Source organism: Carlito syrichta, unplaced genomic scaffold (genome assembly GCF_000164805.1).
Source record: "Carlito syrichta isolate Samal-C Ts95f unplaced genomic scaffold, Tarsius_syrichta-2.0.1 Scaffold315142, whole genome shotgun sequence".
Taxonomy (NCBI): domain Eukaryota; kingdom Metazoa; phylum Chordata; class Mammalia; order Primates; family Tarsiidae; genus Carlito; species Carlito syrichta.
In genome coordinates this window covers 1,300,418-1,316,986 of record NW_007259238.1, presented here as the reverse complement: position 1 = coordinate 1,316,986, position 16,569 = coordinate 1,300,418, and the positions used below count along the sequence as shown (strand labels likewise).

Genomic DNA, 16,569 nt, shown 5'->3' with positions numbered 1-16,569 from the left:
GGAAATGATGGGTTTGCTCAAATGAACACAACTTCCTCTTTCACCTTCAGCCTGGCTTGATCACAGGGGAGAACCCAGCCCCCACTGTCTTGGTTCATTCCTACTCCAAGGAAAAGACAGAGGAAAGTAGAAAACCAACCCTTCAATATCACCTGCAGCATACGCACCATTGGACACACTTGAAAACACCTTCATTTAAGCCTCACAAGAATGATGTGAAGCAGACATTAACACCCATGTTCTAGATGAAGATACTGAAGCTCAGAAGCTAGGTAGCTAGCACAAGGTCTTGCAACTGTTTCGGGGTCTGGCTAGGATTCAGAATCAGCTCTGCATCACCCCAAAGCTCCAATTCTTCCTCCTGCACCAAGATACCTGATTAAAATTCTCTCTCTTAATTTATTTTTGACGGGCCATTTTTTGTAGCACACAGAAAGGAGGGCTCAAATGTAAATTCTTTCTGAGGAGAGTTTAAGGTTCTAATTGAAATGTGCGAAGACAAAAGGAGAAAGAGGAGAAACCACCACAGCTTGCCAACAATCATAAATTATAAGAGTACTTGAATCCAGTATACAAAGTTATCAAGAAGAACTTAAAACAGATTCACAAAATCCAGCCCATTTCTGATAAGATTATGAGAGCTACAATGCACTCCCCCCTCTCCCAGCTGTGCACTGCTGTTTTACAGTTTAAACTGTAAAACAGCAGTGCACAGCTGGGAGAGCGGGGAGTGCTGGGTTTTGGAAGATGGGAAGATGCAAGGTCTTTACACACAACCTCATCCCGGCCAACCCAGTGTCTTTTTAGAACATTTTCCAGGACCTGGCCAGGAATAATTTGCATATTTGTCACTTGGACGGTGAGAGGATTATTTGTGTTTTTCTCTTCTGACAGTCATGTGGTAAACGATAGCCCTGGTAACGCAGGGTGTTTGGCTTTTGTAAATACCAACAGAAGGTACCTGAAAAGGAGAAGTTGCTGCCCTCTGAGTGTGGAGGCCCTGATGGCCACAGCAGCTGCAGGCAGGCACAGCTTCTCCTCCCACCAGGACAGGAGCACCAGCGGGGCACACTCCCAGAGCTCTTCCTCACAGCCCCTTCTGTGAGCCCTTCCCAGAGAAACAAAAACACCGCAGGCCCTCAAAGGTCACCTGACAGTCCCAGGAACCAGCCCTGCCCTTCCAAAAGTATCAGTGAAGTTTTTGTTCACACTTCCTAATGGTTTTTGAGCGAAGTTACCACCAGCTCCAGAATCCTCCCCGGGGACCGATTATTACCTGCTGCTCAGGTCTGATCCCCAGGCACTCAAGTGGGATTTGCTTTGGAAACTTCCAACACCATTAGGAAGTGCGAACAAAAACTGCACTAACTGTTCTCACTGCTTATTTTCCAAGCAAACCGAAAACCAAACACCAGGTAGCCAAGAAGAGCCAGCGAAAAGTGGACTGAGTCGCAGGCCAGGGAGCAGCCCAGGCAAACGCTCGGAACATTTAAAAATCTGGGCTGAATTTATCAACCCTGGAAAGAAAAACAGAAATTGTTTCTTCTACTACAAATATTATCCTTACATTCAAAAAGAGTTTAAGCTGGGATATCCGACACAAACATAATTTGATAATATGAGGGAAAGCAACAGTTCACCATAAGAAATCCCAAACCAAAACACATCTGTGGGTTTTAACATTTTGATCAATTCCTTTCTTAAGAATTTCTGTTCATGTGGTTTTTTATTCACTTAATTCCTGCACCTCTCAGAAGTAGCAGTTCATAAATAATAAAGTCCCAGCATGGCCACGCAGCATGTGATGGCAGCATGGGTGTGTCCCCATATTACCTTTCATGTAAGCCCAGAAAGCTTGAATTATCTCAAAAATCAGGGTTGGGTCCATTTCCCTAGTCCAAAGGGCACAGTACAGAAACCAAACTCCTGGGCTCAAGCAATCCTTGCAAGGCAGTCTCTTGAGCAGATGGGACTACAGGTGCACACCACCATGCGAAGCTTGCTTGCTGGCTCATCTGTTTACTTACATATTTTTGTAGAGATGAGGTCTTGCTATATTGCCCAGGCTAGTCATGAACTCCTGGGCTCAAACAATTCTCCTGCCTCAGCCTCCCAAAGTGCTGGGATTAAAGGCCTGAGCACTGAGCCCAGGCTATATTTTTAAGTAATAACAGGCATAGAGTAAAAATTCAGATCATACAAAAATGATACAGAATAATAAGTTCAATCTTTTGATCCCATGTCCCTCAAGACTCCTCCCAGAGATAACTACTGTTATCAGTTTTCTACCCCCTCCCAAGGGATGATCTGGGCATATACAAGCAAAAATGCATACTATCCAAACAGGCTAATCTACTGTTTTTGTTTCTGGAAATTTTTTTTTTTTGTCAAGCAAAAGATAAGACTAAAGATAAACAAGAAGTCACTTAAGTCTTCTATGCTTTGCAAAAGATGCCTTATGAAGAGATATAATGGAATGCAGGGTAAAGGAAAGAAAGACACACAAGTCTGTATCCACATGACAGATCAGGGTGCAGGGCACTGGCTCTGATCCCCACTGTGAAATCTCCTGGGCTTTTAACAGTCCTTCTTGAACAGCTAAAATCACCCACTCATGCTCCATTCTTGGGGTCAGCTTGCAGAGTCTCGCTATTACACAGAGAGCTGATCCCGGGGGGCCTTCTGTCGAATGCAGCAGGGTCAGGGCAGTATGGCTCCTGCTGTTGGGAGTGAAAAGCCTGTTGGTGCATCTCTGGACACTCAGGATTACACTAGCAAAGGGCTGACTGGTATGTCTCAGAAATAATCTTTCTGCAACTGAAGCAAACATTTTTTTTTAAAGCATTCCATAGGGCGGACATGCACGGAGAAATGATGGTTTCAAAGATTCAGTTCCACCATTTTTACATGCTAGATGCCAGCAATACTAAGATGAAGAGAACTAAAAGCTCACACTCCAGTGGGACAGGCGCAGGCTCATCCGCCATCACATAGTATCTGTCGTGTCGGGGCAACTACTGCCAACTTCTTAACTTTGAGGCTTGAGAAATTAATTACACATGAAAAGAAACTTCTGTTAAAGTATAAAATTTCATCACAAATAAGAACTCACACACAAATAAGGCTCTCGGCTCATTTAAGCCCCACAGGCTATAAGAATCACGTAGCCAAAGGTTGTTCAGCCCATGAATAAATACTGCATCCCTGTATTAAACACAGAAGGCTCCAGCAAAGGCCTCCAGCTCTCCATGTTCCTTCCACACTTCAGATGTGTCACAGTGTAAATTTCAAGGGTACAGTTGTTTCTGTACCCAGTTTGGAATTCAGGGGCAATGAGGACTACTACTTCCCTTCCTATGCAAAGCCTCAACCATGACTTGGAGTATGAGTCACCTCCTCATTAACCAAGCATCATGACACAGGGGATTATGGCCACAGGTGAGGAAAGAAGCAGGAAGAACAGAACCGCCCCCTGACCTCGTGTTGGGGTCAAATGACGCACTCTATCTTTCTCAGATGAAAAATATGTTAAAGCAGTTCATTTTACTTCCCCAGGAAATAAAAATAAGGGTGAAAATCATGTGGTTAGCAGTTGAGAACATCTAAAAAGTTTCTGAAACGGAGTGATTCCCTGTGGGTAAAATATCTAGTTTCTTCTTTTGGTAACCTAGAAGCAATGCACAGCAAACAGAAATGTTTATGACCTATAAAATGTTGTTGGTGTGCACCTTACAGAAGCTATGCAGTTTAACAAGTTTTGTGATTGAACAAGGTAGCTGGTCACCATCACCTAACTCTGAATACAGAATTACCCATCAGCCAGCTTTGACTCCCTAGGCCTTTCCCTCCACCCACTGCCAACAGTTCGGAAGAACTCCTGATAAATCATGAGAGCAGGAAACAGGTCATAGCTCATTCTGGGGCCTTAATCCCTAAAACTGCCATTCTAGCAGCACAAAAAGGCTATTCGTAGCTACCAAACTCAATCCTAAGAACTGGCAAGTGACATTGTAGAGGATAGAGTATAGAAAAGGAAGGCTAAAAATGTTTGTGAGCTGGGCACGAAGGTGCACATCTGTAATCCCAGCTACTCAGGAGGATCACTAGATCCCAGGAGTTCAAAGCCAGCCTCAGCAACATAGCAAGGCCCCATCTCAATCAATCAATAAATGTAAACGACTTTGATCCTTTCTATATTATGACGTACTCTATAGAGACTCTCTCAGAAAGTAATCAAAACATGTTACAGAAAAAAATTTAAATGTTTTTTAAAAACTGACTCAAGGCCGGGATCAGTGGCTCAACCTGCAATCCCAGAACTTTGGGAGACTGAGGCAAGTAGATTGCCTGAGCCTGTCGGGTTCAAGACCAGCCAGGACAACTTGGCGAAACCTCGTCTCTACAATAAATCAAAAATTAGCCGGGCATGGTAGCATGCGCCTGTAGTTCCAGCTACTTGGAAGGCTGAGGTGGAAGGATCGCCAGAGCCTAGCATGTTAATGTTGGAGTGGCTGTGAGTATGCTACAGCACTTTAGCCAGGGCAACAGAGTGAGATTCCAACTTTAAAAAAAAAAAAACAAACTGATTCAATCTCATGTTAATCTGACCACTACCTTTTTTTTTTAAAAGCAGGATTTATTGAGAGGACAGAAAAGCTCCCACAGTGGGAGAGGACCCAAGGGGGTTGCCCTCATTACCTTTTTATAAATCTTCTTAAAGTCTTCTTTCTGTACATTTTAACAACTAGTAACTGAGAGATCTTAGGCAAGATATTTAGCCTCTCTGTGGGTGAGACTCCTCCTCTGAAACAGGGTTAAGTATGCTGAAAGGAGGTACCTATAGAAGCCTAGAATAAACTTAGTTTAGCGTAGTCTTTTTGCCTCAGCATAACCATTTTTGCTTTGACTTTACCCCTGACACACTCTGAATCCAGCACAGGTCAGACATAGATAAATTTCCAATAGGTAGGTTTTAGGAAGCGTTCAGACATTTCACTGGCAGGCTACTCCACCGCCTTGGCAAATCTCCATCAGATGCAAGACTAGGACATCCCAACAGTCCAACCACTCAATTCATGGTTTAGCATAATAATCTCTAGAAAACTTTTCAAGGCAAATGATCAAAGATCACCCTTAGCTGGCTGAAGCCATGGAAATGATAATAAGACCTTTTTGCTAAGGAGTTTGTGGATTGCAAACATCTGACAAGTCTCTTGCAGGAAAACCCCCACCCCTTGTCTCCTCCTATCTGGCCCACACCATGGCAGCAAAAATATGACTAACCCACCCATCTGCCTGCTGTCTATCACCTGACATCAGTACCTGTGCTCACCTGCCCCTTCATGATGATGTGGAATAGACCACTACCCAATCACCTTAAAAACCTTCCCCCATCAAAGGGAAAGGTTAAAAAGACTCAGTTATGAGCAGCCATTTATCATTGCCTTACTAGACTTTGGTGTGGCCACATGCTCTTAGAGCTATGAATGTCACCATGTTTCCTGGCTTTGCCCCACCCCCCCGCACAACCCTACCTTGGGAGGAAAATCTCCCCTCTCTCCCCCTCCCAATTACTTTTAAATAAACTATATTTTCCAATCTAACTTCTATGTAATCTTTCATGCGGCACCAGATCGCACACCAGACACCCGCACCCCTAGCAAGCCTAACATAACATTCTGGAGACCCCACTGGAAATGTGACCCTAACAGATGTTATGAAGATTAAATGGCTTAATATATGTAAAGTGCTGAGGACAGTGCCTGGCTGTAAATCTCAGCTATAATTTCTATTTAATTGTAGCCAGAGTATACATACAATTTTATCTGCAATACCTTCTACATTATTGCCTTACAATCTTCATACCCATCATTTCCAATAGCTACATGCTATTCTGTGAAGTGGATATATACCGTAGTTTACCCATTCGCATGGCTCTCAAAAGGGATTTCAGATAACAACAGTTCTGATGGACTGCATTAGTAAGAGCCCAAACTTATCCAGCAAATATAAATAACAGTGATTTACATTTGAAGGGAATAGGAAAAGACTCACTTCCAAAATTGGTCTGTACTACAATTTCCAAAATTAAAAAAAAATAAGGATTTTTAAAACACCACAATCAGTGTGTATTTTCTGTAACTTATTGAGAGATGTCACAATCCTCACAGAACCCTTCAGGGTTTCTACATATGTAGGAGAGACAAAAAATATAGGGCTCCCAAACGCTCAGATATGCCAAGATGGCATAACTTATTTCAGTCTACGAATCAAGTCATGTTTTCTAAGTGGAAAGCAACTAAATTCATTATAGGCAAAGACCAAAGGAAATTCCAAATGACATATGTGAAGATCCCCTAAGAATTAGAACAACTAATTTTTTTTTTTTTTTTTTTAGTTAGAGTCTCACTCTGTCACCCAGGCTAGAGTGCAGTGGCACGCTCACAGCTACCACAGCCTCAATCTGCTGGGCTCAGGCAATTCTTCCTCCTCAGCCTTCCAAGTAGCTGGAACTCAGGTATTTGTCACCATGCCCGGCTAGTTTTTTTGATTTACTGTAGAGACGAGGTCTCACTATGTTGTCCAGCCTGGTCTCGAACTCCTGGGATCAGGCAACCCTCTTGCTTCTGCCTCCCAAAGTGCTGGGATTAAGGGCATGAGCCACCATGCCCGGCCAACTAACACATTTTTTTTTTTTTTGAGTTGGAGTCTCACTGTGTCGCCCAGACTGGAGTGCAGTGGCCGCTCCCGGCCACCGCAGCCTCGACCTGCTGGTCTCCGGCGATCCTTCCGCCTCAGCCTTCCAAGTAGATGGAACTACAGGCACATGCTACCACGCTGGCTCATTTTGATTCATTGTAGAGATGAGGTCTCGCCAACTTGCCCAGGCGGGTCTCGAACCCGTGGGCTCAGGCAATCCACTCACCTCAGCCTCCCAAAGGCGCGGGATTACAGGTTGAGCCACCGAGCCTGGCTAACTAACACATTTTTAAACACGTAAGCCTACAACTCCTGCCACCGTGACTTACCACCCTTTTTTTTTTTCTTTTCTTTTTTCTTCTTTTGAGTCAGGGTCTCACTCTTGTCACTCAGGGTGGAGTACAGTGACATGCTCACAGCTCACTGCAGCCTTCACCTCCTGGGCCCAAGCAATCTTCCCACCTCAGTCTCCCAAATAGCTGGCACTACAGGCTCATACCACCACACCTGGCTAACTTTTTGTGGAGACGAAGTCTCAACAACTGCTATGTTGCCCAGGCTGTGCTCGAACTCCTGGGCTCAAGCAATCCTCCTGCCTTAGCCTCCCAAAGTGCTGGGATTATAGGCAAGAGCCACCGTGCCAGGCCACCAATTCTTTACAAAGCTTGATCAGACCTCAAAAATCATGTTAATCAGATCTGGTATCTCACCTCTTACCCAATCTAAATGCCACTGGTGCATTATATTTGGTCTGCCAAAGAACAACGTCTCATGGCAACCATAGGTCCTCACACAAAAAGACTTTAAGAATGGAAAAATGCAATCATTTGGGTAATCATCCCTTGACCAGGACAAAAGAAAACAAACAAACTTTGGCATTCCTGACATCAAAGAACACTCACTCCCCCCAGGCCCCACAGATTTTCATACTCCACCCTAGAGGGTTCCTGGCCAGGGAGTGGAGCAGCTGCGATTTAGTTCATAAGCAAGGTAAGTCCAAAAAAAAAAAAAAAAAAGCCATACACCAAAAGCATTTTCAAATCCTGCTTTAATAACAAGTGATTAGTGAAAATGAGAAATTCCATTTCGGTGAGCTGCATGTCACAAATCACTGAAAGGGAAACCCCCCTCGCAGGACTGGTGTTCTAGGAGGCAATATCCTGAAGAAACATCCTGAGAACCCACCCCCACCCGCTGTCCCTCCCACAGGACCCCTATTCTTTATTACAAGAGGCCCCTTTTAGACCAGACTTTCTGGAAAACTCACTTGTTCTACCTAGAGGTCAGTTATGACCTTTTTAAAAAGTGAAGTGAGCGACAGTCACACCTCTAGAAATGTTTTCCTGGGATTTCTATAAGAAATGCCTTCCCTCTACTCCATTCAAAGGCCGGCACTCAGCAATAGACACTTCATTATGCTGCCTGTCTCTCCACAGGCACATTCCTAAATGTGTGCCCCAGGAACACCCTGGGGACTAAAGCCCTTGATTTTCCTCTAACAGATTATAGACAGACATCTCCCGGCAGGAAAGGAATTTCTCATCTCATTAGTGGCTAAAACTGGCTCCTTGGTCACAGGCATTATCAGTCAGCAAGCCCCAGAAGGTAACCTGCCTTCTTCAGTGTTACAAAAGGGCACTAACCACGAAGCCATAGCCCAAACTGGAAAACTGAAAGCAGCAGAGCTTTGACCTCATACTTCAGACATCCCTAGTCTTTAATCCACTAGGCTAAACATAAGATTAAACAGTTCTCCATGTTCACTCAGGCAAACTACCGCCTGCCCTGTGACCACTCCCCTCCCTCACAAGATGTTTATTGAGCCCTGCATTGGGTCACACAGCAAAGGACACAGCATGACAGACCGGTCCTGAGCCCAGGGGAAAGCAGCAGGCAAAAGTCAGGCTTGGTCCCCTCCTGAGCCAGGCAGAGCAAGAGACCTGACCCAGGGCACTTTAAGGGGGAGCAGAACCCTGAGGGTCTGGGTGTTAATTTTGTTGGAATTCAAAGACCCTGAGGTCTAGAAACCTACACCAAACCACAAACCAAAGGCCACCCAGGAAACTGCTCTGAGATAAGGCCTAAAATGACCTCCTATCACTCTCCTTATGTAGGGCTAGGACTTCTTACTCCTTCTGGTGCTAAGCCAGAGCTAGCTGTCCCTCTATAAGCACAAGGTGAGAAGCACCATTTTCCAGGACATATGGCAATGAAAACTATATGGGGGGATCCACAAAAACCCGAAATTTTATCATAAGCAATTGTGTATTTATTCTTACATGGTTAAACTTCAGGCACCTTCAAAATACTCACCATCTGATGCAATACACCTATCCAGATGTTTTTTCCACTGCTGAAAAGTTTCTGAACTTGTCAATTTTAATGGCTTTTAGTACTTCTGTTTTTGTGTTTCACCTCTTCCACATCAGCAAAACATTTCCCTTTGAGAACATTTTTCATTAGGGGAAACAAAAAAAAGTTGCCCAGGGGTAGATTGGGTGAACACAGAGGGTGAGGCACAGGGATGTTTTGGTCAAAGACTGCTGAACATTCATGCGGTGAGGACAGGTGCTTTGTCTTGGTGGAAGAACCAGTCACCTGTTTGCCACAACTCAGGATGTTTCTTCTGCAAATCATGAAGCAACCTTCTCAAAACTTCCAGAGGAACAATTCCAAATGTACTACAAGGAGTCTGCCCTCCAAAAGATAATTCCAGGTTGTTTTTTTTTTTGGTTCCCCCTCATAGTATTTTACTAGATATCTAAGATGATCATTAAGGGGAAGAAAGATTGACGTCAGCAAATATATGTTGGAGTTCATGGCATTTTAATAATAATGTAGATTGCTTATAGTATAATTATAACATTTTAAAGTAATAATTACAACTAAAATGATATATCAGATACTATTTATAAAAACTTTCCTCTGACGGGAGTTACAGAAATAAAGAAGTAGTCGGGCATGGTGGCTCTCACTTGTAATCCCAGCACTTTGGGAGGATGAGGCTAAGAGGATTGCCTGAGCCCATGGGTTCGAGACCAGCCTGGGCAACATGGCAAGACCTCATCTCTAGAATAAATCAAAAAAACTTAGCTAGGTGTGGTAGTAGTATCAGCTACTTGGAAGGCTGAAATGGAAGGATCACCTGAGCCCAGCAGGTCGAGGCTGCCGTGGCTATGAGAATGTCACTGCACTCCAGCCTGGGCAACAGAATGAGACTCCTCAAAAAAAAAAAAGAGTCTTGTTAACCAAAAGCAACTTAACCAAAATGAAAAAGGCTTGACTTTTCTTCCTTCCTTCCTTTCGAGACAGGGTCTTGCTCTGTTGCCTAGGCTACAGAGCAGTGGCACAATTACAATTCACCGCAGTCTGGATCTCTTGGGCTCAGGTGATCCTTCCACCTCAGCCTCCAAAGTAGCTGGGACTACAGGAATATGCCACCATGCCCAGCTACTTTTTAAATTTTTTTGTAGAGACGAGGTCTTGCTATGCTGCCCAGGCTGGTCATAAATTCCTGGGCTCAAGCAATCCTCCCACCTTGGTCTCCCAAAGTTCTGAGATTACAGGTGTGAGCCACCACGCCCAGCTTGCACAAGACTTTTCAACACTTACCTTCCCTAATGCGAAAAACATCACATGGCTCACTTACTTAAGAGCTCTGCTTTTCATTTACCATTCTTCCTAATGTTATATATTGTATTTGCCTTTTCAGTGACTTCATGGGCTGTGTGAAAGCACACCAATGAGATGACATCAGCTATGCTGTCACAAAACAAAGACTTGGCCTGTACTGAAATGATAAATACTTGAGGACACACACGTATATCCACGCCCTAGTTTCAATGGTATTGGCTAGTAATTCACTCCGACAGAAGACTTCATTCATAGGTGTCACTGCCCAAAGATGTCTTTGTAATAGTGACCTCACCCTGGTATCACACTGACTGATGGGGAAAGAAAGAAGCCACCACTTCCTGGTTCACTTTTAACACTCAGCTCTCCTTATTTTATTTGTTCATTCTTATTACTTCCTCTCCCTTAACCCCCACCACATCCAATCTATCACATGTCAGGTCAAATCAACCTCCAAAATATTTCTGAAATCCACCCACCTCCATAGCCATCAAGCCATGTTCAAGCCACTACCATACATTGCCTAGATTACTGCAATAGCCATTGCTCTGTCTTATTCCATGCTAGGCCAGCTTCAAATCAATTCTTCACCCAACAGCCACAGTGATCTTTGACAAATAAATTGGGTCACACCAACTTTCTGCTTCTGCCACTCAGTGGCTTCCCATTCCTCTTAAGTAAAGCCCTGCCTTCCTCTTCAGTCTTGTACAATCCTCCAGCTTCCCAGGTATTCCTGCCTCAGGGCCTTTACACAGGCTGTTCCTCCTCTATCAGGCCCCCTTCTCCACTCTTCACTAGAAAAATTTCTTCTTATTCTTCAGCTCCCTGCTTTAGTGAGGCTACCTATAGCTTCCTTCTTTAAATCATGTCCTTCCTGCTCTTTTCTTTTATGATGCTTTGTTTTCTTCCTCCATAGTATGTACCACAATACATGATTATTTATTTATGTGTTCATTTGTTTCATGTCTACTCCCCCACAAGGCTGAGCTTCCTGAAAGCAGAGATCCTGCTGCTTTGTTTACCCTTGTTTATACCATATACCTAACTCCTGGCACACAGTAGGTATCAAAAATATTTCACAAAAGAATGGAGGAACTTTATAAACAAGAAAGAAAAAAGTAGGTAGAACATTTCCATGCTAACTGAATGTTTTACACGTGAAATTGTAAATAATACCATCAAAAAACATGAGGAAACATCTTTTACATCACCAGCATGGCTCCAAAGTACTCTTCCCTGCCCCCCACCCTTTTAGTCATTTCATTCCTTTGCTATAAGCAGGTTAGGGCTGTTGATCCCAGAACCTACAGAGAAGTTAGTCTTAAGCAATGAGCTATCGGTTTCTTATGCTGAAGTGGGAGGGGTCTATGGCTGCGTGTGACACACGGAGGTTTCCAGTAAGGCCCAATATCATCTTTAAGGGAAATTTCAAGAAAGGAAAAATTTAACCAGTAACACCATTGCTCAAAATTTCCAACCTATTACAAAAAACCTAAATGTGCTTAAGAGGCATAAAAGAATAAAAACAAACAATAACTGCTTATAATTTGTGAAGTATAGATCTCTACAGTCATCTAAATAATTTCTTTGCATCCAACTCTCCCAGAAAAACAACTATCTAGCCCTTATTTCTTTTGAATTACCCAAATTTCTGTTGGCAACTTATTTCAGCATCTTACTATGCTTTACAGTTCTTCAAAATATCTAGAGCTTTCTAATACCCAAATCCTCTCCAAGGTAACCAGGTTTCCTCTTGAGTCGTTAACACATATAAGAAAATGACCCTCCACCATTCACATTCTCTCTTCATCCCTGGAAGCCTATTACAATATTAAGTTTCAGGTATTTAGTTACACAATGACTGTCCAGTCACCAGGATGCATAAAGATTTGTTTTAATCTGTACTTTGGAGATTATTTCCCCAAATTGTGTTGCTCTTGTGTCCTAAAAAGGTTCTTATCAATCTAGGATCCCAAACTACAAAAGAGTGGAGAGCTGAGCAGAGAATCCTATATGTTGGGCACCTGATTCCACCTCTCGGATCCACGTTTTGTGGTCATGGTACTCAACTGATTCTCATTTAACCAAGACCCACTGAAACCCCAGGTCCTTAACAGATGTGAATGTGCAAAATCAATTCATTTCCATTTTCCTAACAAAAGGCCACATATTCCGCTCTATTAAGTGCATCCTATCTCTTTGTCAGCCTCTGTATGGTGTTTTAAAAGTATGTGCTATCACAGTGAATTTGAGGTCAGCAAATTCTAAGTCACGATAAAAAGCACATCTTCTTGATTCTTAATAAATATGACAGTGCAGCTTTATCAAGAATATAGAAATATTAACACAGTTAGTTCTTAATGCCTTGAGTTTCAGCTTCTGGACTCATGATAAAGTCACACTCTGTTGCAGCAACTCTTTGCTAGAGACTAAGACATACACAGACACAGTATCTACAGATCAAGATTTTAGCTTTGTTTCTGGTTTTTTTGGATTTTTGTTTTTTCCCCAAGTTGGAGTCTCACTCTGTCGCCCAGACTGGAGTGCAGTGGCACACTCCTGGCCACCACAGCCTCGACCTGCTGGGCTCCGGTGATCCTTCCGCCTCAGCCTTCCAAGTAGCTGGAACTACAGGCATGCGCTACCATGCCCAGCTAATTTTTAAATTTATTGTAGAGATGAGGTCTCACCAAGTTGCCCAGGCGGGTCTCAAACCCGCGGGCTCACAGGCAATTCACTCACCTTGGCCTCCCAAAGCGTGGGATTACAGGCTGACCCACTGAGCCCGGCCTGTTTCTGGTTTTTAATGTCTACAGTAAACTCAAACCATTAATAAGTTCAAATGACTTTCCAGTTTCTTTTCGTTAAACTAGTTTCTTTCTGTTAACTTCTGCCTCTCAATGCTTATCTTATTCTCCAAATCTCAGCTATCTTGGGTACCCAGGCATCAGACAACACCCCCAGAGCCTTGGAAAGTCCCAAAAAGTGATAGATGAAAAGCCTGTAATTTCACCTACCCATAGAGGAGCAAAGAAGTCTTCGTTTGCAGTTATAAAAAACACCAACTAAGCACCATTTCCCTGCAAGTTGATAGCATGACTAAGTGGTAATCAGCTCATATACTGGAGACGGGAGTATCATTTAGGTTTAGGATTACACTAGAGAAGATGAGAAAAATGAAGATGCAGAGACCGAACCCTTCCTAAAAAAGAGAGCTTAAGGAGGTATTCAACTCTCACCAAGCAGTTACAGAACCACAGAACCTTTTGAATTGATACACCGGTCCCATGAATCCAGGAACCCAGAAATGTCTTACAAGCATCAATTAATTCTGGCAACATGCTCCATTTACAAGTAGAGAAACTTGGATGTTTAGGGACAGAGCATCTCAAAGATGAGTCAGGACCAGAGAGGGCACCAGACCTAGGGCTCCAGAATCTCTAACTCTGGCAGGAGATGTGCTCCACTTTCAAGGGCATAAAACATCCACATAAGAAACAGATGGCAGAGATAGAAGTGAATGTACACACACCCTGGGCTGGGGCAAGACAAAGGACAGTCAACAGAGCCCCTTTGAAACTGGAAGGGGCAAGGACTCAGTGGCTCAGCCTGTAATCCAGCGCCTTTGGGAGGCTGAGGTGAGTGGATTGCCTGAGCCCATGGGTTCGAGACCCGCCTGGGCAACTTGGCGAGACCTCATCTCTACAATAAAATCAAAAATGAGCCGGGTGTGGTAGTGCACGCCTGTAGTTCCAGCTACTTGGAAGGTTGAGGCGGAAGGATCGCCGGAGCCCAGCAGGTTGAGGCTGTGGTGGCCGGGAGTGGCCACTGCACTCTAGTCTGGACGACAGAGTGAGACTCCAACTCAAAAAATAAGAAACTGGAAAGGAAGCCAACTCAAGGCCCCAAATGTCATTTAATCAGATGGAAAACTATCATTGCTTCAGCCTTTCCTCAGCAAAGACACTGCTCGCCTTATGGCTTGTAAGTTGATGCCAGGAGACACCCCATCCATCCTCACATCAAGGCTCTCTAATCTGATTTGAGTTCAGAAATGCCTATTCATCTTTGGCCAGATAAATGAACCAGATATTCCATTTGCAAGCATGCATGCTGAAAGGGAACCCACCCCATGGTAAAGGGAGGCTAATAACCAACGACAGACCCCCTGGCTTTTTCTGTCTTCCTCACAAGGGAAAGTTAACATGCTGTGTATATTTAAAAAACACAAAGTGAATCAAGCCCTTCTTAACCATAGGGCTTGGGTAGTAATGTGACTGGCCTGCATATTTAAGATCTAGCAAAGTAACCAATTAAGCTGAGACTAGCTTTGGTAAACCAGATGGACATAATCAAACGTGTGCTTGGGTCAAGCATTGTCTTATCCGAACACCTGCGAAAGAGAACCAATAAATCGGTAACACCTTGGAGTGAACTGATTTTGCCCAACTTTTTCTGAAATGAGATACCCTGACAGAACCCTCTACTGGGGAGCTACAGGTGAGCAGCCGTCCACCAGGATTAAGACCAGAGAAAAGAGCTTGGAAACTCTAAAGATAAACAGGGCCCAGATCTGCTCCGCCAGGGCAAACTGCGGTTCCCTCGATCACTGAGAAATCCTTACTAAAGTGGCAGCCAGAGTAGACGCCAAACTGTCTAGTATTCTTTCTGAAGGTTCTCTTCACCAACAGCCTAAGTTGGTTCGAAGTGGGAGTGGGGGTAGGGGTGGAGGTTAGCAATCGCGGCAACTGCCATTCCCCATTCCCTAGCCCCATTCTCCTCCGGCTCCACTGTAATGGTCCTGAGCCCCAGGTTAGCCTTTCCAGCTAGGCAGCGTCAGTGGGTTTCATGCCCCCGGTTAATCTTCCCTGCGCCCTGGCTCAGTCATTCTTAGCTCAAAGTGTCCTGTTCAGTGAAATATCCAGGAGGCCGTACACATAAATTAAGGCGCGTGTCAGACACACACTACCCACCCTAATAAGAGGAATCCGCCTGCCCACACAGAGTTTCAATTCATCAAAAATTCATTTAGTGCTTACTGTGTGTCAGGCGCTGAGACGCGTCCTGCAGGTTCAAAGGCGCCCCAGATGCCACCCTTGCTCCCCAAGAGTCCCAAGTTCTGGGTGAGCCGGGGCAGCCGAATGAGAAGCTGAAGCAGAGTGAGAATACTATCACTGGCGAGGGGCTCCCTCCCCAAAGTCCTCTCCTACTCGGAGAGGGTCCCAGCGAGAAGCCACCCCGCCCGCGGGGTTCGCACCTCTCTGTCGCCACCCACCCACCACACCCGCCGTCCGGCCCGCACCCACACTCGCACTCACTGCGTCTTTCTGCGGCCCTGGTCGCGGTGCAGCTCCCGCAGGTCCACCTCAGCGCGGCCCAGGAACTTGTCGAGGCCGAGCAGCGCGCGGTGCAGCACGGTGAGCTGCAGGGTGGCGGCGGCCGCGGGCCCGGGGGACAGCAGCGAAGGCAGCTCGAAGGTGGCCTCCTCCCACCATACCGCCGCGCCCAGGCTGCGCTCCGACACCGACGTGGCGTACTTCTCCTTGCCCACCTGGATCACCGCATACGCGTCGTTCGCGCCCCCGGGGCCCTTGCCCCGTAGGCCCCGCGCCTGCAGCACCGTCACCTTCACGTGGGTTGGGGACCATAGGGCCCCCAGGCCCCGGTCAGCCGAGGCCGTTAGGGACATGGTGACGATGCCTCGGCCGACTGGAACGCGAGCAGAAGATCGCCGCGATCCGCGGTCTCTACCGCCCGCCCCGCCGCCTCGGCCGCTTTAAGGCTTCCGGCCACGCCCCCTAGTGGGCCCGCCCCTCCGTGCCCCCGCCACGCCCCCGCAGGCTTCCGCCAGGCCCCGCCCCTCCAGCCGCGGAGCCCAGCGGGCCTTCCCAGGCACTGGCGGGTGGGGGCGGGCGCGGGAGTCACGTGGGCGGGCGGGGGTGAGTGTGGAATTCTGATCCGAGCTGTGGTAGGTGAGCGATGGGGTCACCGGTTGCCGAAAGTCGCCCAGGCGCTGGCTTGAGGGGCAGACCTCATTTCCAATTATCAGGTGCGTGGCCTCGCGCAAGTTGCTTAACGTCAAGACTCAATTTCTTCATCTGTAAAATGAGATCACAACTACCTCATAGAATTGCTGTAAAAAAATTTAATGCATTACGGTTCTCAGCCAAGTGCACGCGATGAGTTCTTAGTAAACGGTACCGGAGAGGGTAGTCATGAAGATGTTCCCCCAATTCG

The 16,569-nt window shown here is 45.5% G+C and overlaps 1 protein-coding gene across 2 annotated transcripts in view; it reads right to left on the bottom strand.

The window, feature by feature from the left end:
* The window catches only part of RAB11FIP1 (RAB11 family interacting protein 1), a 31,319-nt gene extending 15,241 nt beyond the window's left edge, over positions 1-16,078 (bottom strand). For both annotated transcript variants that reach the window (XM_008072375.2, XM_008072373.2), the window contains exon 1: positions 15,651-16,078. In XM_008072375.2, coding sequence (XP_008070566.1) covers positions 15,651-16,021 — 371 coding nt within the window. In that variant the 5' untranslated portion in view covers positions 16,022-16,078. The remainder of the gene's footprint in view (positions 1-15,650) is intronic.
* Between the last annotated feature and the right edge of the window lie 491 nt (positions 16,079-16,569).